Genomic DNA, 27,099 nt, shown 5'->3' on the forward strand with positions numbered 1-27,099 from the left:
ATTTTCCCAATGAATCATGTGCTTGCCCGAGAAGAAACTGGTCCTGATACTAAATTACGGGTAGCATTACACATGTTCCACCCCACAGCCTTTAATGAACTAGTCTTGAGTAGTGTAATATTCTTATCAAGGTTTTCTTCTCCCCCCCTTCCACCCTGACCTGCATACTTTGTATGCGAGAGGCAAAAAGGTGTGGAAAACGTGTGAGAAACAAGGTGCTTGTTGTTAAAAACTCTACTGCCTTAAGGCCTCAATGACTTGATGATTTATTTCAAAATAAAAGTTAAATGCGACTTTGATTAGACTTCATTCTATGCTCAAGTTTAATATGTCTACTTTAAAATGGTCCATTTTTTACTCCACGGAGCCTTTGGACGACAGTGGCAACCCTAATACCAGTGCTACTCAATGAAGTGGAGGAAGGACAATGGCCGCCCCGCAACACTAAACAGCATCTCCTGTTTGTCCTGGAGAGAACCGAAGCTGATCAAACCCCATTATCTGCAAGGCTTCCACTTACTGTTCCCTTTTGCTTTTCCCCTCCCCCTTTTTCCCCATCACGATAGGATGCCCGACATGATCTGTTATGTGTTTTTTATAATTAACCAGTAAGATAAGAACCTATCTGGATTGAGATTTCCCGGGACTATTTCATTCTGTGGAAAGGGCAAGCAGAGAGACCTCCAGCTGGAGTGCTGCAGCCGAGCTGAAATGAAAGCTAGCCACCACTTTTTCTCTGGGGCTAAACGGCAGCCCTTAATAAAAAACACAATCAGACCCCCAACCTTAAAGTTTAATGCACATTCCTCCCACATTTCCCTTCAAAACCGGCAGAAAAAAAGGTTAGGGGGCTCGCAGTGAGAGGCCCAGCCACGAGGCCAACCTGCGAGCGATACAGTCATAATGAGCAGCCCGTCGCATATCAACGAAGCAATCATCAGCTTGCCAGTACTCCGTCGGCCATTTTGTGACTTTAATGAATTTGTCCTCTCAACTTTTTTAATTAACTTGCAGAGTCATGGTGCGCTGGGCTAAAGTTGTAGACATAGATAACTAGGAGAATATATAGCATCGCTCAGGTGATAGGAATATCAAAGAGGGGAAAGCTGGGGTCTAATTAATTTCTTAGTGGTGGAGAGTGGTAGCTGAGGGAGAATGATCCCACACTTGAAGGCATTGAAATGTTACATGAGTAGACTTTCATTTCATACAGTCCATGATGCTAGAGAAACCTAATGCGCATATATATATATATATATATATATATATATATATATATATATATATAGCTCTGTCAAATCTACAGTAAATGCTAACTACTACAGGCAGTGTGGTCTCATGTCTAACATTGCACACAGTAAAACAGGTATGTTCATATATTAAGTTATAGCATAGAGGGTAGACTTCAGGGAAACGCCATTACAGTCATACCCAAATGAAACTGGTCACAATGATGCCTGGCTAAGGGAAGTACACACTCTCACCATGACAATGAGAGAGGAAGCAGGAGGGATGAAGGTAAAGAAAAAGTTACCTGACAAGACAGTTCCCAGTGAGTTTCTTTCAAACACATTTCCCTTTATTGACATGTTGAGGCTGATGAGAATTGCACATAAAAATAAAATTCACAAGAAAGTCATACAATAGGAACCACAAAAGGCATCGATAAGGACTCGGCAGAAGGCAACGTGGATAGGACACAAACAGGTAACAACCCAAAGCAACCCCCCCAACACACACACATACACTATCTGCCTATAAACAGACACACACACGCTCACACTCGCAAACATTATTGTCCTTCCAAAAGAAACATGATCACCCAACAAACGTTTAAGCAGTGGCGAATTCCTCAGTAGTTCACATTATTAAAGAGTCTGCCACAGGTGACATTTTGAGAACCATAAGGTGTTATAATATATTGCTACTCTAGGCGATTTACAAAGCGAATTTTTTATTTTATTACAATGATTAAAGCCACATCTATCAAATGGGACGCGACGCCATTACCCATGCGCTGTACAGAAAATCAAAAAAAGATGTTGAAATACAGGTGAAGGGGGAAGTATTTCCCCCACTGATTTTTGCCTCTTTGCATCAGGAGAATTAGCTTGTTTTCATCTACACAGTCAATCTTAATGAAAGGTAGCCTGTGATCAGTGAAGCTTTCATACAAAACAAACGTCCTACGTCTCGTGATGGAGCCAGTTTTTTCTCGTTACTTGGCTCTGACTATAAACAGGATATTAATTCAACCAGAAAGCACAAGGTTACCTTTAATGTCACGTGGAAGGTGCTGTGATATCTGGACTGTGTGGCAGCAGCGCCTAATGGAAAATGGTGCAGTAGCATGCAGTATTGAGTAGTTTCTCGAGGCTTATAGGATGTCATTCACGTAGTGCCATTCAGACAGGAGAGCCTGATAGCCTAAGTAGTTTGTGCTTTATCGGCTGTCATTGAATGGACATGCGCTACACAGACAAATGTTTTGGTGCTAGGATGCTTGTTGCTGAACACTACAGTTTTAACACTGTGTTTTCCGTTGCATTCGTTTACATTTGTACAGTTGCCACAAGGTGTCTACAGAAACACACAGACCCAAACTCACACTAAATGTGCAAACATGAGTGTTGACTGACTAGAACATACTGTAAGTGTTCTCTGTTGGGTGATAAGAGTCATGTGACCGTGCTAAGAATGGAATGGAATCCCCGTATGTAGCCAGCGATTGGGTAATGGGTCGGATCTAAAACCACACAACAATATAAGCTAAAGTACAACTTTGAAAAATAATTTATTGCTTTTTTAAATACTTTTTCTTTCATTTATATTATTATTCATTATTTTTGTAATTACTGTGAATAATGTAAATATTATCAGCATGTATATATATATTTTGAACATCAAATACAAGATTTAAAAAAAATTCTGGAAAGAAAATTGTAAACTTTTGTTTGGCATTCACATAATCAAGCGTGTGTGGAGAAACAAATCAGATTTTTACAGTGTGGTACAACAAAATACCTGCAAAATCATTTTATTGCTTCATGTTCTACGGTGTATAAAGGAAAATAACGTGGTAGACATTTTGTCATGGCTGCAAACCACTGTTGTGGAGACAGAAATCACTTGGACAATGAGCAGCATATCTCATCCCACTGTTCGAGAAGATTATTAAGAATATGTTGATTGTTTCTGAAAGGCATAGAAAGAAATATTCCCACAAAACTGTTATTTATTGTTCATCTTACCACTGATTGTAAATTAAATAACAAAAATCTAATAACAATATGAATAGATAAAATGTGTGAGGTACACCATGTGACATGGGAACCATAAATATTTTTGATTCAAATATGAAAATAAATAGATAAATATGCATGGTTTATCCTGTTTGAACAGATTAAACATAGTAGTAGTCTTTCCTCAAAGAGGGTAAAATTTATCAAAACAAGAACCATAGAAATCATTGAAATCAAAATGAGTTGATACATACTGATTGTTTCAGAAATAATTCATAAAAATAATGGGGTTTGTTTTTTTACAATCATGAAAAAACACGTTAGAAATGCATTTTAGACTAGTTGTCTAAGGAAAAACACTGAGAAACTTTAAACATAAAACTATAAATGGTTAACTTTTTATCCCAACAAAATAAATGTCAAAAAAGGAGATTTGTTGACATGCTCCCTCGAAATGAGCCTCCAACACATTTTTACAATCATGTCATGTCTTCTAAACTTCATGTAGGTGTACAATATGTTTTACATCATTGTAATAACTACAGATCGACATTCTTAATTAAGAAAATTTCTTCATCAAAAGGCTGCATTTTACAGTGCATAGCTGTAACAAATAAAGAACTTTGTCTGATATGTACACAAAAAAATACAACATATTTTGATCATATCTGTAAATACAGGGCTACATTTTTGTCCGAAAATGTAGACAGCATTGTTATCTCTCGTTAATAGTGTAACACCACATCCAAACACCAGATTTTTAAAAAAGAAAAGAAAATCAGGCACAAAAAAAAAGAAAAGAAAAAGCCTGAACAACCTGCACATTTTCACCACTCAAAGCATTCGTTGGGTGTTTGTAGTGCTTGGAGAGAAAAATCTCCTCAACGTCTTTGTCTTTCACTGACCGTTGTACAACAGCACAGCACACATCTGTACACAGGCTATGAGGATTCACTGGCTCTCCCGGTACTGTCTCTTCCCAGCTTCTTCAGAAGCTATGTTCATGTAAACGTTGTTGTTAATATACTTTATATATATATATAGGTCTATATATAGAGATTCATCTTTATATACTCTCTTACATAGAGTGTAAAACTTCTGGAAGTCTCGTAGTCGACGGACAGAAACATTAGTGAGGTATCAAGACATCCCTCTTTGTAGACAGCAGGTGACAGGGCAACTGTTACCTTCTCAGGCTGCACTGGGCCTCTTTCAGCAAGCTGTCGAAATCCATGGAGTCGTACTTGCTTTTAGTGGAGGCTGGATCAAAGTCGTCAGAATGGGAGTCTGAAACGAGAGATGGATATTGACGTCAGGGTTAAGCAGACTAAGTGGTCTCCAATTCTTGTCACAAAATCACCTCTCACCTTTGTTTTGTTTTGCATATTGAGGGGCAGTTTCCTGGACACATAAAGCATAGTCCTAGACTAAAAAGCATGGCAAGAATCTCCATTGAAATACCTTTCAGTCCAGCAATAAGATGAATCTTTGTCCAGAACTGCCCCTACATTTTTGACAATTTAAGTCATCGTGAATTAGTTATATTCTGAATACATCCATTTCAAAGGACGTTCAAACCATTTCACATAATCCTATAAACAACTGCAAATCTGTATGACTATCTGCATCTATGTGAAAGGACTCATCTGAATCGGTTGCTTTTCAATAAGTCTGAAAGCTATCTGTACCCCCCCCTCCAATGTTTCATATCTCCCCACAAATTAGATGTTTAGACACCATTCATCTTTACATCATTCAAAGGCTCAGGGTGGAAAATAAAGCTTTTCTGATACTGAGCGACAAAATCGTCAAAACTGAGCGAGCGGCAGGGGGCATATATTTTGATTGGTCGGCGCGATAATAAATGTGTCTTATCTCTCGTGGCAGACAGCTTCACAAATGGGGCCCCCACACACGGGCGGCAGCACGCTTTGAGAGCTTGAGAAATGGGAATGACCATGGCATGCAGGAGATGCCAGTCGTGATCTAATGCTATGGCCAAGGGGTACGCCGCGCACCTTGAGGGATGACAAATACCCATGTGCACTACTTAGAACTAATGGACAGTCAAAAAAAAAAAAAAGACGAGACAAGACAAGAAAGCCAGGCAAGATTGAGAGGAGGAACTGAGGCCGCTACTGCATGACATTATTTAAGTTCCCTCGCTTTGAACAGGGAGTATTTTCCTCTCCCTTTCTTTGATCCTACCCCCGTCATGGGCCGTTTGGGATAAACTGGTCTTTCTCTCTAAAAAAAGAGAATGAAGCAGAATGAAGGTCTTTCTTTTCATCCCGAAACTGATTAGTAGTGTCAGTCGTCAATGTCTTTCCTCAAGGGCCTGGGATTAACGCATCGTCGCTGTACACTTCACCAACGTCCACTCCATGAATGCCACTGGTTTCAGGCCCGAGCCTCAGAAATAAACATTAACGTCTGTGTTCCTTGGAAGAACATTCCATTTTCTTTCCTCTGCTGTGACCTACTGACCTCCCGGTTCACCCTGCGTTAAACATTCCCCACCCTACGCTTTGTCGTGGAACGAATGTCGAGTGGAAAATAGGAGCAACAATACAAGCCCCACTTGGCATCTTAACCGCCATCATCAAATGGACCAAATGACACACAGACGAGCATCCATCTTGATGGACTGACTGACTCCGGCTATAGTGCTATTTAAACATCGCTCCCAGTGTCTACCGTCTGTTAATGATAGTGGGGCTATAGTAAAGAGAGGATGGGAAAAGGAGGGATGGAAACCCCACTTTCTGCTCTGGTTTTCAACAGGCGTCTACGTAGGGAGAAGCCAAGATTTGTCTCAGTGCCTTGCATTATTTATCAAATGCGTCATCCGGCACTATAGCCATGTCCTTCTGAACAATGAGTGCAGTCTTTTGGGCGTATACGCTTTCTTTTTTCTGTGCATGCACTCGCACGTTGTGTACCTTTTCCTCAGATTAATCGACTAGCTCTACCCGTGCTTTTAAGTCGCCGGCACTTTGTAGGGCTGCCGCCATGAGGAGCAGACCCTGTGTCAGCGTCTGTGTCCAAAAGCATGAGGAAGAGAGTGCTGATTATTAGTCAATCAGGCCTCTGCTGTCAGGCTCGTTTCCTCCCTCCCTCCCTCCCTCCCTCCCTCCCTCCCTCCCTCCCTCCCTCTGTGGATGACACGCTGCTAGGTAACACAGCGAGGTCTTGCCTCTGTTGAACACCACAACAGCTGGCAACAGACGGAGGCTCACCCAGGAGGGAGGGGCTGAGGGATTTAACCTTGCACCCCTCTTCCCTTCATCCCTCCCTCCCTCTCTCCTTCCATCTACCTACCTCTCTTTACCCTCCAGACCATAAAATATACATGCCTGTATATAGGGTATCAAAACAAACCGCGGACTAGCTTTTAAAGGGCATCGTTCTCTTTCTTCCCAATTCCATACTTCTCGAGTATCGACTAAGTACAAAGATATAGGCTGTGAACAATGGAATGGAACAATGCCTCTCCATTCCTCGAGATATACTCCTATATGGGTGCTGGTTAAAGAGGAATTGTACACAGATTGACCCCTGAACTGTTTTTGCCCGTGATGACTGGAAGGTAGACTCTTGAGGCAGGGTGATAAGAGTAAAAATATGCTTTCTGGTTTTGAAAGGCATCATTCGAGCCTTTTTGCTTCCTGACCCTCCCCTCCATCCTTCACTCCCTTTGACAGTCTGCGTGTATTAGCAGAAGCTCCAGGGTTCTCCCGAGCAACAACAAAGCAGCACTTACCCAAGTCTGTATAATTCGATTTGCAGAACTGCTTTTGTCCACCGAAGCACAGCTCGAACTGGGGCTCGTTTGACCGGCGCAAGGTGTGTCCGTTTTCAAGGGCAGCGACGGCGTCACAGGTGTAGCGGTAGGTGATGAAGCCAAAATTGTCCCTGCGGTCAAGAACAGAAAATGAAAAGTCAAACCAACAACGTCAGGTTCTCTTCTGGTAGCGGACATCCAGACTATTTATATGCAAAAGAGAAATCAATAAAAATGTATCTTTGGGGCTTTTTATAGGCTAGGGATATATAGGATAACAGACATGACTGGAATGCAAAAAAGCGTTCTCCTGCCCTGCGTCTACTCCTGACTTTGACATAGAAGTCGATGCAAAGCCCAAAGTTTTCTGTGTTCCACCTAACCCAGAGGGTAGAAATGAAGGGAACGATGTACTACAATGAATCCTATTACACCCCCCCCCCCCCATAAACCCAACACACAAACACACACATGCGAGCACACAGTCCCGGGGCCTTACCCGTCATCTCTCAGGTTCACGGCACACTCTTCGATCTCGCCGAAGACTTCAAAGCGCCGCTTCAGCTCGGTCCGCGTGCTGTCGGACCTCAGTCTCCCCACGTACACCACCCGTCTCTCCTCCTGCTCATTAACGGAGAGAGAGAGGGAGAGAGATTAAAGGAGGAGTATATTCCTCTCCTTTCTGCTTTTCCCTCCCCTTCAGGCCCACTCGGTGGCCGTAATGAACTACTCGGAACTCCTGATGGCGAGCGCTGACTCGAGGCCACCCTTTTGTCACATCGCTCTTGTTTTTTTCCCCCGTTGATTGGTCGGGCTGTGCTAAATACCTCCTCTTATCTGATAGGACAGATTCATTATGGTCCCTTATCTTTTTTCTTTCCCCCCCTAGCCTTTATAGAACCGTTATACATTAAGACTATCAGAGGTTTGCTCTTCCTCTTTCGTTTTGTGGTCTGAGAAACTAAAATGAGCCAATGAGTTGTTTGGTATTACACAACTTTAGAAGCCTGTATCTGTAGTCAAAAGAGGACAAATGCATTTTTAAGTGTCCTTCAATTATGGGTAACTGTTGCACTAGAGAATTAGACCTCTCGCTTGGCTCTGAATATCAGACAATAAGCTGCCGTTACACAAACACCATTAAAGAAACCTGTACGAAACACCATTACTAAGAACAGGCCGTGGGGGAGAAAACACCATTACTAAGAACAGGCCGTGGGGGAGAAAACACCATTACTAAGAACAGGCCGTGGGGGAGAAAACACCTTTACTAAGAACAGGCCGTGGGGAGAAAACACCATTTTCCACGAACCACAAAGGACACAAAGGTCACACCGGCATAATTTAGACCTACCGCACGAGGCTGCAATTATGGTTTTGGGAGCAATTTAATTGCATCTGCTAATCATATAATGCAGAACAAGCCTCTAGGCTGTTGTATCGCTGGAATTATTTATTCACTCATTTACTTGCCATTACTGGGGCGAGTCTATAGAGATCCATTCAAATGTTGAATGCTACCCCGGGGCCACTGGTAACTGATACATGTAAATCAGTCGCCTGGTAGTGAAACTCAAAGTTCACCTCCGCAAAGAACCTAGACTAAGGTTCTGTTCCAAATAGCACCCTACTCCCTACATAGTGCACTACTTTTGAGCAGAGCTTTATGGGCCCTGGTCAAAAGTAGTGCACTAAACTCAGCAAAAAGAAAACATCCTTTTTCAGGACCCTGTCTTTCTAAGATAATTAGTAAAAATCCAAATACCTTCACAGATCTTCATGGTAAAGGGTTTAAACACTGTTTCCCATGCTTGTTCACTGAACCATAAACAAATAATAAACATGCACCTGTGTACCTCTTAACGGTCGTTAAGACACTAACAGCTTACAGACGGTAGGAAAATACGGTCACACCTAAGAAAACTTAGGACACTAAAGAGGCCTTTCTACTGACTCTGAAAAACACCAAAAGAAAGATGGCCAGGGTCCCTGCTCATCTGTGTGAATGTGCCTTAGGCATGCTGCAAGGAGGCATGAGGACTGCAGATGTCGCCAGGGCAATAAATTGCCATATCCGTACTGTGAGACGCCTAAGACAGCGCTACGGGGAGACAGGACGGACAGCTGATTGTCTTCGCAGTGGCAGAACACGTGTAACAACACCTGCACAGGATCCGTACATCCGAACATCACACCTGCGGGACAGGTACAGGATAGCAACAATAACTGCCCAAGTTACACCAGGAACGCACAATCCCTCCATCGGTGCTCAGACTGTCCGCAATAGGCTGAGAGAGGCTGGACTGAGGGCTTGTAGGCCTGTTGTAAGTCAAGTCCTCACCATATATCACCGGCAACAACGTCGCCTACGGGCACAAACCCACCGTTGCTGGACCAGAAAGGAAGGGCAAAAAGTGCTCTTCACTGACAGGTCGAGGTTCTGTCTCCCCAAGGGTGATGGTCGGATTCGCGTTTATTGTCGAAGGAATGAGTGTTACACTGAGGCCTGTACTCTGGAGTGGGATCAATTTGGAGGTGGAGGGTCCGTCATGGTCTGAGGCGGTGTGTGTCAGCATCATCGGACTGAGCTTGGTGTCATTGCAGGAAATCTCAACGCTATGTGTTACAGGGAAGACATCCTCCTCCCTCATGTGGTACCCTTCCTGCAGGCTCATCCTGACATTACCCTCCAGCATGACAATGCCACCAGCCATACCGTTCGTTATGTGTGTGATTTCCTGCAAGACAGGAATGTCAGTGTTCTGCCATGGCCAGCGAAGAGCCCGGATCTCAATCCCATTGAACATGTTGGATCGGAGGGTGAGGGCTAGGGCCATTCCCCCCAGAAATGTCCAGGAACTTGCAGGTGCCTTGGTGGAAGAGTGGGGTAACATCTCACAGCACGAACTGGCAAAGTACTTAATGCAGCTGGTGGCCACACCAGATACTCACTGTTACTTTTGATTTTAACCCCCCCCCCTTTGTCAGGGACACATTATTCAATTTCTGTTAGTCACGTGTCTGTGGAACTTGTTCAGTTTATGTCTCAGTTGTTGAATCTTGTTACGTTCATACAAATATTTACACATGTTAAGTTTACTGAAAAGAAATGCAGTTGACAGTGAGAGTTTATATAGGGAATAGGGTGCCTTATGGGATACGTTGGAAATGGTAAGACATGCGCTCCAATCCTCAGAAAAATACAAATGAACCGTAATATTCAGTATTATTCTTTTTTCTTCTCCTCCCTTCACATACAGTATGAGACAAAGTGTTTGCTGAATTAGGGATTTAGATGCTGACAATTGAAAAATACGCCGGCTTTCCGAGACGGCACCCCGAGGCTGGCCGTCTGTGTGTGTGTGTGTGTGTGTGTGTTGCCCTCGCATCATCTGGCCTCCCAAACCTCTACTGACAGCTTGGCTTTGCTGCCTGTAATTGTCTCACCTAAAATGTATGCAGGCCAAAGATAGCGTGTGTGCATTTATCATCCTGTGTTAGCATGTTTAAAATGTGTGCAATCTCACACAGAGACAGGTAGAGAACGGAAAATTGATATTCATCCCATTTTCATTGAATTTGAACTAGATCACTGGAAAGATTCCTTATTTAAACAGTGTACATTTCCATGGCAGTGAATTTCCTTTTTTTAGCCTTGTTCCCTCTCTCCCTCTCTTCCTGTTTCTAACATCTGCCCCTGTGGTGTGATTAATAAGATCCGACACCGTTCCCAGACGCTGGAGACTTTTAAAAATACACAACCCTGAGATAAAGAGGAAACGCGTGGAGCCCTGAATGATTCAGTGACTCACTTTGCATCTATTCATTCATTACAGAGGAACAGTAGGCAGCAGGCACGGCAACGAGCCCTCAACTGTCTGCCTTGTCTAGGTAGTGCAGAGGGTGTGTGAGACAGCGATGGGCACAGCCGGGCTATATTAATACCAGGCTGCCATTAGAAGGACGAGAGAAAGACAGAGAGAGAGAGAAGGGGGGGTTGAGAGATGGGCAGAGAGAGAGAGAGAGAGAGAGATTCACTGAGTATACAAAACACGAAGGATACCTGCTCTTTCTGTGACAAAGACTGACCAGGTGAAAGCTATGATTCCTTATTGATGTCACTTGTTAAATCCACTTCAAAATCAGTGTAGATGAAGGGGAGGAGACGGGATTAAGAAGTATTTTTAACCCTTGAGACAATTGAGACATGGATTGTGTATGTAAGTGCGTTTGAATGGGGTATGGTAGTAGGTGCCAGGCTGCTGGGTTTGTCTCACTCAACAGTTTCCCGTTTGTATCAAGAATGGTCCACCACCCAAAGGACATCCAGCCAACTTGCCACAATGTTGGGAAGCATTGCAGTCAACATGCGCCACCATCATGGTGGAACGCTTTTGACACCTTGTAGAGTCCGCGCCCCGACAAGTTGAGGCTGTTCTGAGGTGCAACTCAATATTAGGAAGGTGTTCCTAATGTTTGATATACTCAGAATATAAGACAAAATGACAGGGGAACTCACTATTGCTTTTTCCCTTTGCCTCTCCCTCTGCTCAGCCCTCTCAAACTCCCTCTTCTGGTAGTCCTGGCGATACTCCTCGCGCTTCAGACACTCGTGCTGGTATTCCTCGTAGCTGTCGTACCTGCGGAGGGACCAAACCAAACCCATCACTTTCACTGTCCTCCACCGCCCTTCCGCTGTCCTTCCAACATCCGCCCTTCATTTCACGTCGGCACTTATCAAGCGTATCGGCCGAAACCCCACCAAGGAGTTGGGCTAAATTTCCCCCCTCCCGGAGGGGTGGGGAAACAAACAAAGGCATTAATAAGAAGATGCCTCCCCCCTGGTCGTAAAGGTTATGGATCCTGCAGGAGAGGCCCACGGGAGAGAGCGGGTGAGATGCACAGTAGAGAGCTGGACAGCTGCCACTGTCAGCACTACTTCACATCATTACTTTCAGCTTAGTTAGAGCTTCATCCGGGGAGAAAAAGTGCAACTTTCGTCAGATGTGGCCATGCATTGGAGAGATGGGGAAAATAGGACTTTGGGCTTGTCTGGTGTCATCGGGCTAATCAATGGCTAAGGAAGGAGTGCCAATATTCAACATCGTGTTCCACAATCCTGCTGGTTTTCGGTCAATACATATTTTTGGTTACAAGGCAAGGATGAAAACTAACTTCAATTGAAGGAACTGGATCATGAGGGACCCGAGCTGTTTACCCCTGGTTTAGTGTAAGGGATGTGTTGAACCCTTACCGTGGCCTGCGACTGAGGGGGGATCTGGACTGTGAGTGAGGGCCTTTGTGGGTCCTGGACCGCAAAGTGCTGGAGTCCATGTTGTGGCGAGACCTGCAAAATCAGAATACATATTAATCATCAAGATGTCAATCATCTGGAGTCTAATAATAAAGGATTGTCCAAATGTAACTGTGCATTCTGCGTAATTCAGTCTTATCGACTGCGAGCATTATTTCAATCAATTAAATCATATCTGAGATGGGTATCTGTGAATCCGATAAAATTGTCTAGACATACTTAGGCATTCCTCATTCATATCCTTTCCTTACAAGATGACAGAGCCACACTGTCAAATCTGACAATAAAAAAAAAAAAACACAAAGTCCTAATATATTCAGCAATATTTTCAGAACGCTTTTCCCAAGTTTGACCGAATTTGACTTCCTTCACTCTTCCCCTCCACAGTGCAGCTGGGTTTAAATGTTCTCACCTTTCCTCCCACCAGGGCCAGTATGTACTGTACAAGCACCACGTATCTATGTTAAATGAGGGGAAGTTCCTAAGGCCCCGCGGCCAAACGCTAAAGTTAGTATCCCGACAGAGTACAGGCTCTTTTAGCTCCCATTGCTTTATTATTGAACTGATGCTGAAGAAGGGAGACTTGAATAATAGAAGGAGAGACGTTAGGCTATGGTCCAACGTCCACAGAGTTAAGGAAGTGAAGAGTTTGAAAAGAGAGAGGGGGAGTAGAGAGACTTGAGGACATTTTGTTGAACATTTTTCACAGAGTTCTTGAGATACTCGGGTATGCCTGACCTTTTACGAGGTTACTTTCTCCCCCCGCTTTTCTTCTTTCAACCTCTAACCTGGACATCTTTAGCAACCTAGTGACCGCCTCTGTGTACTGTATCATAACGTTGGCGATAGTCCTCAGCCTGAATGATTTATCAAGGATATACTGCAAAACAGAAGGCAAAGCTCACCTCCATTGAGACTGACCTTTCAGTAACCCAGCAAACCAATTCACTTATGAGCGTGAGGGAAGTGAATGAATAGTCTATCCAGTTTGCAAGGCACTCAATGTACGACTGCTGAAAGTATACCTACTGTATATCCGTTCCCTTTGCTCTGATCAAAGGGAACCATGGGAAATGTAGTTTTTCCTGGGCTGCTGTGATGATGCACATTGTTTTCAGAGGAGGGGATAAAGAACTAAACTCCCCAGATTTGGCTTTCATCTCTGGGGACAAAGAAGGGGTCTCGCCTGGCGCTCAATGAAACAACAGCTGCTGCCTAAAACAACACGCGCCGCATCAAATAGTAGATCCCGGGAAAACGGAGGTGGGAATGAGAGTGACAAAACGCTCCGATAACAGTCATTGCCAGGGGAAAGGAGGCTTTGACAACGTTGAAGCAACCAAAGCACAACACCTCAGGCGCCGCTCATTTTCCTAGTTGCCGCCTTCTCTGATATACAGTTTTGATCTCACAGTTTGACTAACACACCAAACCTCCTCGTCTGGTATCTGCTAGTGGAACCCTGGGTCTGCATGTACAAGCTTCTCAGAGTATGAGTACTGATCTAGGATCAGTTTCCTCAGTTAGATCATAATGAATAAGATTACATGTACAGGAGGGGCCTGATCCTAGATCAGCACTCCGACCCTGAGAAGTGTGAGACATATGGCCTCTGCTCTGTAGTTAAGCACTGAGACGGTTGAGCTTGGCTAGCCTCACTACACCAGCCTAACACAATCCACCGTCTAGTAGTCCAGCCGGGAAGGATTCTCCCTGGCCCCGTCACACTCTCTCCTGTTGTTAAAGCCTCTTTCACCAGGAACATAACAAGTCTTCTCTGTGGTTGGGGATGCAGAAAGAGCTAGAGGCCCCATTCCGGGGAGACTGGAGAGCCTCATACCGCAGGGCCTATCCTCTCCTGACACCGTCTCTGACGGCTGAGGAGACCTGTTTACACGACTGAGCTGTCCACCTCCTGCCGGGAGCACTATCAGAGCTTAGGCAACGTTCAAACAACAGAAGGGAAACGTCTCCCACCAGGAGGGAACGTGCTAGTTGGCTGTATTCCTATATCCACACTGGCAGGCTACTTAGAATGAAGCTAAGCAGTAGATATTTTGGGCATGATGTCTAAGTGGTGTGGTAGTACGGACATGGGAACCTAGCCACAGTGAGTAGAGGGTTTACTCACCTGGAGGAGGGGCGTCCGTCAGGCGAGCTGGAGAGGGAGCGCCTCCGTTGGTGGGAGGAGGAACTGCGGGACCGGGACCGGGAGTGAGAGCGGGAGGAGGGGGAGCCCGAGTGGGGCCAGTGGAAGTGTCTGGGGGAGAGGAGGAGGGAGGAGGGGGGCGAGACGGAGCCCCGCGAGGGGGAGCAGCTGGACAGCGAGCAGGACGGCGAGCAGGACTCGAAAAGCAGGTCCAAAGGGATGCCCTCCCAGGGGTAGAGGAAGTGCCCCTCGACGCCTTGACCCTCCAGCTCCTCGTGGAAGGGAGAGAGGCCCGGGTGCAGGTACCCAGTAGAACCAGACCCAGAACTAGGGAGCTTGGGGTAGTTCTCGTACCCAGCAGGGCTCTCTTTGGGGGTCTGCAGGGCTCCGGCCATCTCCCCTCCTCCCCGTCTCCCCTCCTCCACCACCACCTCCTCCCCCTTCTCACCCTGGCTATAGATGGCTTGCTGGGGGCGGCCAAAGTGCTTGTTGAGCTCCGCCCGGATATCCTGGTCTCGCAGGGGCTGCTTCCTGCTGGCAGAGTGCTGGTCCCCTTCTGGGGTCTGTGGTGGGTGTGGTTTGTCCTGGGTGATGGGGGTCCGGTCCTGCCCCCGAGCCTCCTTACCCACAGGGGAAGAGCTCTGCTGCTGCTGCAGCTGCTTGGCCAAAGATGATGAAGATGAAGGAGGAGAAGTAGAGGATGAAGAGGAGGAGGAGGGTGGCATGGCTGAGTCCTTACATTCCACATGCCTGTCCTCCGCCACACCCGGATTGGGCTTCAGAGGGGTTGTCGTAGTAGTCGTCATGGTAACGGTAGCGTTAGCCGCATTAGTGTTAGCGCCGGCGGCAGGGTCCTGTTTTGTGCTGGTCGCCGTGGACTGACAATAGTCGTGGTCACCGTAGCAGCGAGGCTGGACACTCCGCTTGTTGTTGCCGCAGCAGCGCTCCTCCTTGCAGCCCCCTGTCGTCGCAGCAACCACAGAGGTGGGGAGGGCAGTGGACGCTTTGCTTAGCTGGGCGTACAGCTCAGTCTGCTCTGGGCCCTTCCTGCCTGGGACCGAGGTTGGGGCTAGGGGCCTGCAGGGTTGCGCCTCGCTCAGCCGAGCCCTCTTGCACGCCAGGGCAGATGGGGAGCATGAAGACAACTTGGTTTTGATCGATGCTTTGAAAGGGTTCTCTTGACTGACTTTGTGGGGGGGCGTGGTAGGTGGTGTCAAACCTGGAGAGAGGGAGGTAGGGGGAGAGAGGGGGAGAGAGAGAGAGAGAGAGAGAGAGAGAGAGAGAGAGAGAGAGAGAGGTCGATAAAAGAGAATGGAAATATAATGCATTCTTCCTCCCCACCTTCCACCCTCTCCTCGTACTCCCTACAACCTGTTTAAAGACAGTAGACACACACAGGGGTTGATTAAAATATTCACTTTCATCCCTGGTCCTAATCCTGATCCGTATTTTATTGCAATCTTGACAGATTAATGCAATGCTCTGTGTAATTTAATATGGTGGAGCCGCTACACGGCTCAGCTACCACCGCCATCCCTCCCTGACCTTGGACCATCCCTCATTCAGAAAGAAAAGAAAAACATTGGCAGCAGACAAACATCCTCCTCGAAGTGGAGCGTCCTTCGAACATGTAACCGTTGAATCTAGCCGACGCGTTGGACGATGGCCAAGCGATTTCAATAAAAGCAAAGGCCTTTTGGCTCAGTTTTGAAAATCTATCACAAGTGTCCTATGTTTTGGGCTTCTGCTCTCTACTGCGAGTCAAGGTGGCTAGATATGTCAGGCAGCGAGATGTGTCAGTTTTCGGCACTGCATGTTGCTATAGTGTGCCACTGTGCTGTCATATGATAGTGGCGGCTTGGTGCGGGGGAGATGTCTGACTGGTAATGGAGGCTCAGTGTCTGCCGGGGGAATGGGTTGTCATTTTTCTCAGATCCTGCTTGCCTCTCTGTGGCTCGTGCCGAACCCGACCCCTCCTGACAAGTTTACGAGCCGACAGATGGCAGTTATATGGGAAGTCCTGAGATGGGCCTGCTTTATAGCATTGTTAACTATCACGCAAACAACCAGCGCTAGGTAGGCAGTCCCTTTCCTTCTGTCTCCCTCTCGTCTCTTCCCTCCTTTTTCCCGTTCTGTCTCCCACTCCGGTTCAATCTCTCGTTCTCTGTCTCTCTGGTTCAATCTATCATTCTCTGTCTCTCTGGTACAATCTCTCGTTCTCCATCTCTCTGGTTCAATCTCTCGTTCCCTTTCTCTCTGGTTCAATCTCTCGTTCTCTGTCTCTAACCATCTCTATTTTTTTCCCACTGTCCGTCTTTCTCCTCTAGACAAATACATAGGCATGCACACACGGACAGACACACACACACACACACACGGACAGACACACACGGACAGACACACACACACACACACACACACACACACACACACACACACACACACACACACACACACACACAGACAGACACACACACACACACAGACAGAGAGAGAGACAGACACAGACACACACACAATAGTCACATACAGCCTCCTTCTCTGGAGTGAAGCTCAGGCACTTTGAACATCTACGCTCCCTGTCTTTGCCATTGTTATGAATGCACATCACTCTCCCTTGCAGTGAATTGCACCAAATGACAGCTATTAGTATCAAATCCTGTGTAAGAGTATTTACTGCTGAGGCTTGGAGCCTGAAAAAAAGAGACGGAGAGAGAGAGAGAGAGAGAGAGAGACATAAAAATTCCGTTGCGGGGCCATTTCCTGAGTTTGGGCTCTCTAATCCAACCATCTTATCATCTAGACTTATCTGGATTTTACGGTAAAGCCGAACCGCAAACCCCCATCCCTCTTTAACAGTCAGTCGTGGTACACCGATAGCGACACAGAGACTTGATGCAGTATTTCAGAGAGATAGAGATGAGAAAGAGGGCTATATTTATCATTACGCCAATGAAATGAGCTATGAAAAGGGAGGGCCGGTGTGGTGCCTGAGGAACTTCTGTTTCGCCAATGAAACGCCATCTGTGCAAAACAATGCGCACTAGGGTCATAAACTAGGAGCCATTAGTGCCGGGGTGAAATAAATCAGAATTAGATAAATATGCGCCTCTCAGTCAAACCGGCTTGGGATGGATGCTCGGCAGACACAAACACCAATCATACAGCGAATAGAGTTTTAGTTTTTTTCTCTCTCTCTCTCTTTTTCTGTAATCTGTTTCTTTCCGGACTGTAAATTGCGAAGAGACCTCAGAGCAAACGACTCCGACGCCAACTCAGGGCTTAAAGAGTTGATCCGGTGGTAAGCCATGCAAATAGCAACACATAGACCCAACCCCGGTGTCATGAGATACTGTAATTAAAGACAACACAGTAAATCTATTAGCAAAAGGAGATTAGTCCTTCCAGTCAAATCCATGGGCTCTCTCTGAGTAGTGGGGTTGTCTCAGGTTTACCTTATGGGGGAGGTGGGACAGGGCCATAGTAAAATGATCCTTGTGTAAATACAGTTAGCAGTATCAAATTCTGAATAGAAGATAATTACAATTACTTTTCCTACTACTACTACTACTACTACTACTCCTACTACTACTACCACTACTACTACTACTACTACTACTACTCCTACTACCACTACTACTACTACTACTACTACTACTACTACTACCACTACTACTACTACTACTCCTACTACTACTACCACTACTACTACTACTACTCCTACTACTACTACCACTACTACTACTACTACTGATACTACCCTATGTGTCATTCTTGAATTGCAGTGGCATTTGGGGATTTATGGAGAAAAAAAAAGAATCTTGTTTTTTAATTTTGATTTAAATGTATTTGGGTACATCTTCCCCTTCTAAATCACTAATATGGCAGCTTAATGACTTTAAATACCGTTACACTCTGAGAAAAAAAAAGGTGATCTAGAAACTAAAATGGTTCTTCGGCTGTCCTCATAGGAGAACCCTTTGAAGAACCCTTTTTGGTTCCAGGTAGAAGAACCCTTTTGGTTCCAGGTAGAACCATTTTGGGTTCCAGAAGAACCTTTTCCACAGAATGATCTACATGGAACCCCAAAAGGGGTCTACCTGAAACCAAAACAGAATCTCCTATGAGGACAACCGAAGAACCCTTTCCGAACCCTTTTTCGTAGGCTAACATTGTACCACCAGGAAGAGTAGTAACGATGGTAAACACCAATGAGACATTTTTGGTTATTGTGGATTTTCTTAAATGGAGGCCCCATATTTGTATTTATTAAAGATCCCCATTAGTTCCTGCCGAGGCTGCAGCTACTCATCCTGGGGTCCAGCAAAATGAAGGCGCTTATACAATTTAAAAAACATTACAATACATTCACAACAGATTTCACAACACACTAAAGGTGTGCCCTCAAGCCCCTACGTTTATCTGTACGATAAACAGCATGTTATCATGTGTGTGTATGCACGTGTCTGTGCCTACGTTTGTGTTGCTTCACAGTTCCCGCTGTTCCATAAGCTTGCTTCAGTTTTACTGCTTGCTTCAGTTACTTGATGTGTAGTCATTTAATTTCATTTATTTGAGTAGGGACAGATGCAATAATATTGACACATTGCAATGTACAACAGTAAGATGAATTGCATCATAATACTATCTTTGTAACGAGAGGTGTTCAAGGTGGTAACACCAAATGACATAAAACTGAGGGGCAGACATTATCCTAGTACAAAAAAAAGGTATTTTAATTGATCTATACAATATATTTAAAAAAAAAAAATCTTCTTCACTTTCTAGCATTCAAAATAATAGATACATATCTCTAAATCCCCAAAACATGTCAGTACAACTCTACACATTACTATTGGGACAAAGCCAATTTGCTTACCCTAAGTACATTAAACAATACCTAAACAAAGCCTTGCAGTATAAAGGACATTATGTTGTATCATTGATAAACAGTTCAATATGACCAAAAACATGTATGATGTATTAACTATTTGTCATTTAAAGTGCAAATGCCACTGCAGTTCAAGAACGACCCCCATGTCAGGGAAAAGTTTACAACTGAAATGCTAACCTACTACTGTACTACATAAATACTTACAAGTGTCTCTCCTTAAAGATGCACTATGCAGAAATAGCTCCACCATGGTTGAAAAAAAAAAGTATTCTTATAGTTCCCCTAATAACAGTTGATGTGACACACCAAGCGGTCATAGTGTAGAGAATCATTGTACCATTCTAAACCGCTGTGAAATATGCTTTACAAAATAAAAAATGTTGTGTTTGAAGCTGGTACACAAAACCAAAAGTAAAAGAGGCAAAAATTCAACTTAAAAATGGGAAGCATAAAATAGCACACATAGAGAATATCTATCGCCTCTTAGACTTGTTTCAAAGGGAATGAAAGATCTATAACTCACATTTCTATGTGGATTTGGTCGGGCCGCCCAAAAAGTGACATTTTGTAGCTTTAAACTTGCCACGGAAAATTCCATGTCCGATTGAAGCACTGACCTACTTCCTTCTGAGGGTAGCCTTTGGCTTACCTCCACCTGGTTATCAATTAAAGAAGCCTAATCTCCAGATCTACTGGAACGGGTCTGCTGAGGACACATTAACTCAAGGGATCACAAAGATTTAATTCCCCCTGTTTCTCCATATCTGGCGTTCCTGAGTCGCCTACCACACGGGACTAGACTAATCCTAAAACGTAAAGGGGCTCCGTATCCGTTACCATTGTCCTCTAATGGCTTTTCCCCTAATATCTAATCCCAAATCCCAAAGGGCAGTGAAGTCAGAGTTTGGCTTTATTAACTATGGCTGAAGCAGGAACACAGGGAGACGAGGAGAATGGGACTGGATTTAACCCTGAGGTCAGAAGCAGTAAAAAAAAAGAAAGACATATTAACCGTGTTTGATTGCTCCAAAGCTCTTCATTCCCTATGGGTGTCCCCTCTAACCTCGGATGCTTATGTACACACAGGATTAAATGGCAAGCGGAGCACGGTCAACTGGAGGAGCCCCCTTGGGACTTTGGTGTCCCACAAATCTACCCCCTCCCGACTCTAAAGAGATTCCAGATAATTCCTTCCCGTTGGGCCTCGTTCCCAAACAAAACACCACCTGGAGTCTAGGAGGCGAGTCAGGTGTGTTACGTCGAGGGGTATTTCTTTTATCCGCTAGCAAATGAATACCAAAAAGGCCCATTGACGCGTCACATTGTGAGGGAGAAGAAAAGGGCCGCCATTTTGCTTTTATTGACCTGGGATGATTCATCTCAGGGCAGGAGTGGGGGGGTTGGGAGGGAGGACACTGAAATAATTACCTGCATAATTCACAAAGAGAGAGAGAGAGGGAGAGAGGGAGAGAGGAGAACTGCTGAAGCCTGGTGTTTTAGATTTGCCTGACATTTACTTCATCTGGCTTTTAATTACCTTTTGCCTATAGCTTCTCACCGACGTACTTAATGAATAAGTGTATAATATACAGAGATAATGACAATAATAATTTTAAAATCCCCCTGCGTTGACCCCATTTGGAAAATTGCATCCTTCCCATAAATACAGACCCTTAAAATGGGAGAATACCTTACATGTCTCGAATCAAATTACCAGACTGTCTGAGAGAAAAAAAGAGACACAGATAATATCGGTCAAACCGAATTATGTGGCAGAACCAATTAAAACAATAATAATGCCACATCAGTTTGTCGGTGATGCGTTGGTTAAGTGAGCATTGCAGTCAAAGAGCATTAAGATCCCGGCATATGAGAGAGAGAGAAAGAGAGAGGGAGAGAGAGAGAGAGAGAGGGTGAGAGAGAGGGTGAGGAGAGAGAGAGACGAGAGAGGAGAGAGAGAGTGAGAGAGAGGGAGAGGAGAGAGAGGAGAGAGAGGAGAGAGAGAGGAGAGAGAGAGAGAGAGAGAGGGAGATAGAGAGGGAGAGAGGGAGAGAGAAGAGAGAGAGAGAGAGAGAGAGAGAGAGAGAGAGAGAGAGAGAGAGAGAGAGAGAGGAGAGAGAGAGAGAGAGAGGAGAGAGAGGGCAACCAGTGAAGAACAAACACCATTGTAAATACAACCCATATTTTTGCTTATTCATTTTATCTTGTGTCCTTTAACTATTTGTACATTGTATATATATATATATATATATATATATATATATATGACATTTGTAATGTCTTTACTGTTTTGAAACTTCTGTATGTGTAATGTTTACTGTTAATTTTTGTTGTTTTTCACTTTATATATTCACTTTGCATGTTGTCTACCTCACTTGCTTTGGCAATGTTAACACATGTTTCCCATGCCAATAAAGCCCTTGAATTGAATTGAATTGAATTGAGAGAGATAGAGAGAGAGAGAGAGTGAGAGAGAGAGAGGAGGGAGAGGGGGGAGAGAGAGAGAGAGAGAGAGAGAGAGAGAGAGACAGAGAGAGAGAGAGAGAGACAGAGAGAGAGAGAGAGAGAGAGAGACAGAGAGAGAGAGAGAGAGAGAGAGAGAGAGAGAGAGAGTGAGGCAGCATATTAACTCTTCACAGAGAATAGGGGGGATCTGTCTAATAAACCCAAAGGAGATTGGATCTGTTAATCAACAGTGAGGCATATAAAACATGTCACCCTGTGTCCTAGTCCTTCACCTTGAACTCTGAACTTTTATGGAACTATCAAGATGGTGTGAAAAGCCCCGTGGGTAGTGACTGGAATGTAACCCCTAACTGGCTTAGTGAGAGCTACTGGGGTTTACCATTATGCCAGTACAAAGCAAGGTGAGCTACTCTGTGATTTGTGTGAACATTTGCATCTAGCCCTTACTCATAAATTCACTGGAAACACATTCTTACCTGGGGTTCCAGAGATCTCCACACTCAATGTGCGTTCAATGGTTTTGTTCTCAAACGGGGATCCCTTGTGGTCACTGAAAGACAAAAGAGATTGAACACACCGTTTTACTCCACGCGGGAAAATGTGACATGAATAAAGACTGTTGTGATCTTAGAAACGGAATTGAGAGTTAACAAAATGCCTCATGAATCTGGGTTTGTCGGATTCCAGGAGAACACTACCGGCCACAATGCAACAATGCCAACTGTAAAGTTTGGTGGAGGAGGAATAATGGTCTGGGGCTGTTCTTCATGGTTCAGGCTAGGCCCCTTAGTTCCAGTGAAGGGAAATGTTAACACTACAGCATACAATGACACTAGACAATTCTGTGTTTCCAACTTCTTGGCAACAGTTTGGGGAAGACCATTTCCTGTTCCAGCATGACTATTACCCCGTGCACAAAGCGAGGTCCATACAGAAATGGTTTGTTGAAGAAATTGACCTCAACCCCATCGAACACCTTTGGGATGATTGGAACGTCGACTGCGAGCCAGGCCTAATCGCCCAACATCAGTGCCCGACCTCACTAATGTTACAACATCTAGTGAAAAGCCTTCCCAGAAGAGGGGAGGCTGTTATAGCAGCAAAGGGAGGACCAACTCCATATTAATACCCATGATTTTGTAATGAGATGTTCGACAAGCAGGTATCCACATACTTTTGTTCATGTAGTGAATCTTTGTTATTTTGTTTTATTTTGTTTTGTTTCGTGCGAGCCGGTCGCATCCGCGCTTCGGTCTGCAGGTTGTATAACTTTTTCATTACATTTCATTATAGTACAACGGTCTGATTTGTCTAATCTTAGCAATTTCTTCTTAGCTAGCTACATAGTCGTCGTTGTATCAAAGATAATTGCGTAATTATCGTATTTCGTCGTCTCCTATCTGCCCAACACGTTCACCGTCTACCGTAGCACTGTAGTAACTATCACACTCAACTGAACGACTTGATTAGTGTAGTGTTAGCTAGCTACATAGTTGTCTTTGCTGTCTTCGTATCCAAGATAATTGTGTAGTTTAGAGCGTGGAGTCTTAGAGTGATAATTGCGTTATTATCGTATTTCGTCGTCCTCCTATCTGCCTAGCAGCTAGCCAGCTAGCATACGTTCACCGGCTACCGTAGCACTGTAGTAACTATCACACTCAACTGAACGACTTGATTAGTGTAGTATTAGCTAGCTACATAGTTGTCTTTGCTGTCTTCGTATCCAAGATAATTGTGTAGTTTAGAGTGTGTAGTCTTAGACTGATTATCTTAATTCACCGAGGTTAGCTAGCCAGCTATTTTGTCGTCCTTAACGTAGGAGACACTCCTAGCTAGCCAATAGCCAGCCAACGTCTACTGAATAGAACTTTCGCATTCCGGTCGCATTCCGCTTCGCTCCACAGGTAGTATCACATTTTCATTTCATTTCATTACAGTCCCAACGGTGTGATTTGTTTGATCGTAGCTAGCTACATAGCCGTCTTTGTTTCAAAGATAATTGTGTAGTCTAGAGCGATTTTCTAGGTTAGCTAGCCAGCTATTGTCGTTCTCCTAACGCAACGTAACGTAACCAACACTGCTAGCTAGCCAGCTAGCTCCCGAAAAGCAGCATTGTAGAAACTTCACACTCAACGGTACGACTTGATTAGGGTAGTGTCAACAACGCAGCTAGCCTACCCCAGCAGTACTGTATCATTTTAATCATTTTAGTCAATTAGATTCTTGCTACGTAAGCTTAACTTTCTGAACATTCGAGACGTGTAGTCCACTTGTCATTCCAATCTCCTCTGCATTAGCGTAGCCTCTTCTCTAGCCTGTCAACTATGTGTCTGTCTATCCCTGTTCTCTCCTCTCTGCACAGACCATACAAACGCTCCACACCGCATGGCCGCGGCCACCTAATCTGGTGGTCCCAGCGCGCACGACCCACGTGGGTTCCAGGTCTCCGGTAGCCTCTGGAACTGCCGATCTGCGGCCAACAAGGCAGAGTTCATCTCAGCCTATGCCTCCCTCCAGTCCTCGACTTCTTGGCTCTGACGGAAACATGGATCACCACAGACAACACCGCTACTCCTACTGCTCTCTCTTCGTCCGCCCACGTGCTCTCGCACACCCCGAGAGCTTCTGGTCAGCGGGGTGGTGGCACCGGGATCCTCATCTCTCCCAAGTGGTCATTCTCTCTTTCTCCCCTTACCCATCTGTCTATCGCCTCCTTTGAATTCCATGCTGTCACAGTTACCAGCCCTTTCAAGCTTAACATCCTTATCATTTATCGCCCTCCAGGTTCCCTCGGAGAGTTCATCAATGAGCTTGATGCCTTGATAAGCTCCTTTCCTGAGGACGGCTCACCTCTCACAGTTCTGGGCGACTTTAACCTCCCCACGTCTACCTTTGACTCATTCCTCTCTGCCTCCTTCTTTCCACTCCTCTCCTCTTTTGACCTCACCCTCTCACCTTCCCCCCTACTCACAAGGCAGGCAATACGCTCGACCTCATCTTTACTAGATGCTGTTCCTCCACTAACCTCATTGCAACTCCCCTCCAAGTCTCCGACCACTACCTTGTATCCTTTTCCCTCTCGCTCTCCTCCAACACTTCCCACACTGCCCCTACTCGGATGGTATCGCGCCGTCCCAACCTTCGCTCTCTCTCCCCCGCTACTCTCTCCTCTTCCATCCTATCATCTCTTCCCTCTGCTCAAACCTTCTCCAACCTATCTCCTGATTCTGCCTCCTCAACCCTCCTCTCCTCCCCTTTCTGCATCCTTTGACTCTCTATGTCCCCTATCCTCCAGGCCGGCTCGGTCCTCCCCTCCCGCTCCGTGGCTCGACGACTCATTGCGAGCTCACAGAACAGGGCTCCGGGCAGCCGGCGGAAATGGAGGAAAACTCGCCTCCCTGCGGACCTGGCATCCTTTCACTCCCTCCTCTCTACATTTTCCTCCTCTGTCTCTGCTGCTAAAGCCACTTTCTACCACTCTAAATTCCAAGCATCTGCCTCTAACCCTAGGAAGCTCTTTGCCACCTTCTCCTCCCTCTTGAATCCTCCTCCCCCCCCCCCTCCTCCCTCTCTGCAGATGACTTCGTCAACCATTTTGAAAAGAAGGTCGACGACATCCGATCCTCGTTTGCTAAGTCAAACGACACCGCTGGTTTTGCTCACACTGCCCTACCCTGTGCTCTGACCTCTTTCTCCCCTCTCTCTCCAGATGACATCTCGCGTCTTGTGACGGCCGGCCGCCCAACAACCTGCCCGCTTGACCCTATCCCCTCCTCTCTTCTCCAGACCATCTCCGGTGACCTTCTCCCTTACCTCACCTCGCTCATCAACTCATCCCTGACCGCTGGTTACGTCCCTCCCGTCTTCAAGAGAGCGAGAGTTGCACCCCTTCTGAAAAAACCTACACTCGATCCCTCCGATGTCAACAACTACAGACCAGTATCCCTTCTTTCTTTTCTCTCCAAAACTCTTGAACGTGCCGTCCTTGGCCAGCTCTCCCGCTATCTCTCTCAGAATGACCTTCTTGATCCAAATCAGTCAGGTTTCAAGACTAGTCATTCAACTGAGACTGCTCTTCTCTGTATCATGGAGGCGCTCCGCACTGCTAAAGCTAACTCTCTCTCCTCTGCTCTCATCCTTCTAGACCTATCGGCTGCCTTCGATACTGTGAACCATCAGATCCTCCTCTCCACCCTCTCCGAGTTGGGCATCTCCGGCGCGGCCCACGCTTGGATTGCGTCCTACCTGACAGGTCGCTCCTACCAGGTGGCGTGGCGAGAATCCGTCTCCTCACCACGTGCTCTCACCACTGGTGTCCCCCAGGGCTCTGTTCTAGGCCCTCTCCTATTCTCGCTATACACCAAGTCACTTGGCTCTGTCATAACCTCACATGGTCTCTCCTATCATTGCTATGCAGACGACACACAATTAATCTTCTCCTTTCCCCCTTCTGACGACCAGGTGGCGAATCAGCATCTCTGCATGTCTGGCAGACATATCAGTGTGGATGACGGATCATCACCTCAAGCTGAACCTCGGCAAGACGGAGCTGCTCTTCCTCCCGGGGAAGGACTGCCCGTTCCATGATCTCGCCATCACGGTTGACAACTCCATTGTGTCCTCGTCCCAGAGCGCTAAGAACCTTGGCGTGATCCTGGACAACACCCTGTCGTTCTCAACTAACATCAAGGCGGTGGCCCGTTCCTGTAGGTTCATGCTCTACAACATCCGCAGAGTACGACCCTGCCTCACACAGGAAGCGGCGCAGGTCCTAATCCAGGCACTTGTCATCTCCCGTCTGGATTACTGCAACTCGCTGTTGGCTGGGCTCCCTGCCTGTGCCATTAAGCCCCTACAACTCATCCAGAACGCCGCAGCCCGTCTGGTGTTCAACCTTCCCAAGTTCTCTCACGTCACCCCGCTCCTCCGCTCTCTCCACTGGCTTCCAGTTGAAGCTCGCATCCGCTACAAGACCATGGTGCTTGCCTACGGAGCTGTGAGGGGAACGGCACCTCAGTACCTCCAGGCTCTGATCAGGCCCTACACCCAAACAAGGGCACTGCGTTCATCCACCTCTGGCCTGCTCGCCTCCCTACCACTGAGGAAGTACAGTTCCCGCTCAGCCCAGTCAAAACTGTTCGCTGCTCTGGCCCCCAATGGTGGAACAAACTCCCTCACGACGCCAGGACAGCGGAGTCAATCACCACCTTCCGGAGACACCTGAAACCCCACCTCTTTAAGGAATACCTA

The 27,099-nt window shown here is 45.8% G+C and overlaps 1 protein-coding gene across 5 annotated transcripts in view; it reads right to left on the reverse strand.

The window, feature by feature from the left end:
- Positions 1-1,553: 1,553 nt before the first annotated feature.
- Positions 1,554-27,099, reverse strand: part of LOC115133557 (peroxisome proliferator-activated receptor gamma coactivator 1-alpha-like) — a 65,134-nt gene continuing 39,588 nt past the window's right edge. For 4 of the 5 annotated variants that reach the window (XM_029666931.2, XM_065021907.1, XM_029666929.2 and 1 more), the window contains exons 7-13: positions 22,326-22,399; positions 14,472-15,708; positions 12,281-12,373; positions 11,546-11,666; positions 7,526-7,647; positions 7,006-7,157; positions 1,554-4,529 (exon numbers count right to left, since the gene is read on the reverse strand). In XM_029666931.2, the coding sequence (XP_029522791.1) occupies positions 4,426-4,529; positions 7,006-7,157; positions 7,526-7,647; positions 11,546-11,666; positions 12,281-12,373; positions 14,472-15,708; positions 22,326-22,399 (1,903 nt within the window). In that variant the 3' untranslated portion in view covers positions 1,554-4,425. Of the gene's footprint in view, positions 4,530-7,005; positions 7,158-7,525; positions 7,648-11,545; positions 11,667-12,280; positions 12,374-14,471; positions 15,709-22,325; positions 22,400-27,099 lie in introns of those variants that run through there. The other variant, XM_029666927.2, reaches the window with a different exon arrangement.

Source organism: Oncorhynchus nerka, linkage group LG8 (assembly GCF_034236695.1).
Source record: "Oncorhynchus nerka isolate Pitt River linkage group LG8, Oner_Uvic_2.0, whole genome shotgun sequence".
NCBI classification, from domain to species: Eukaryota; Metazoa; Chordata; class Actinopteri; order Salmoniformes; family Salmonidae; genus Oncorhynchus; species Oncorhynchus nerka.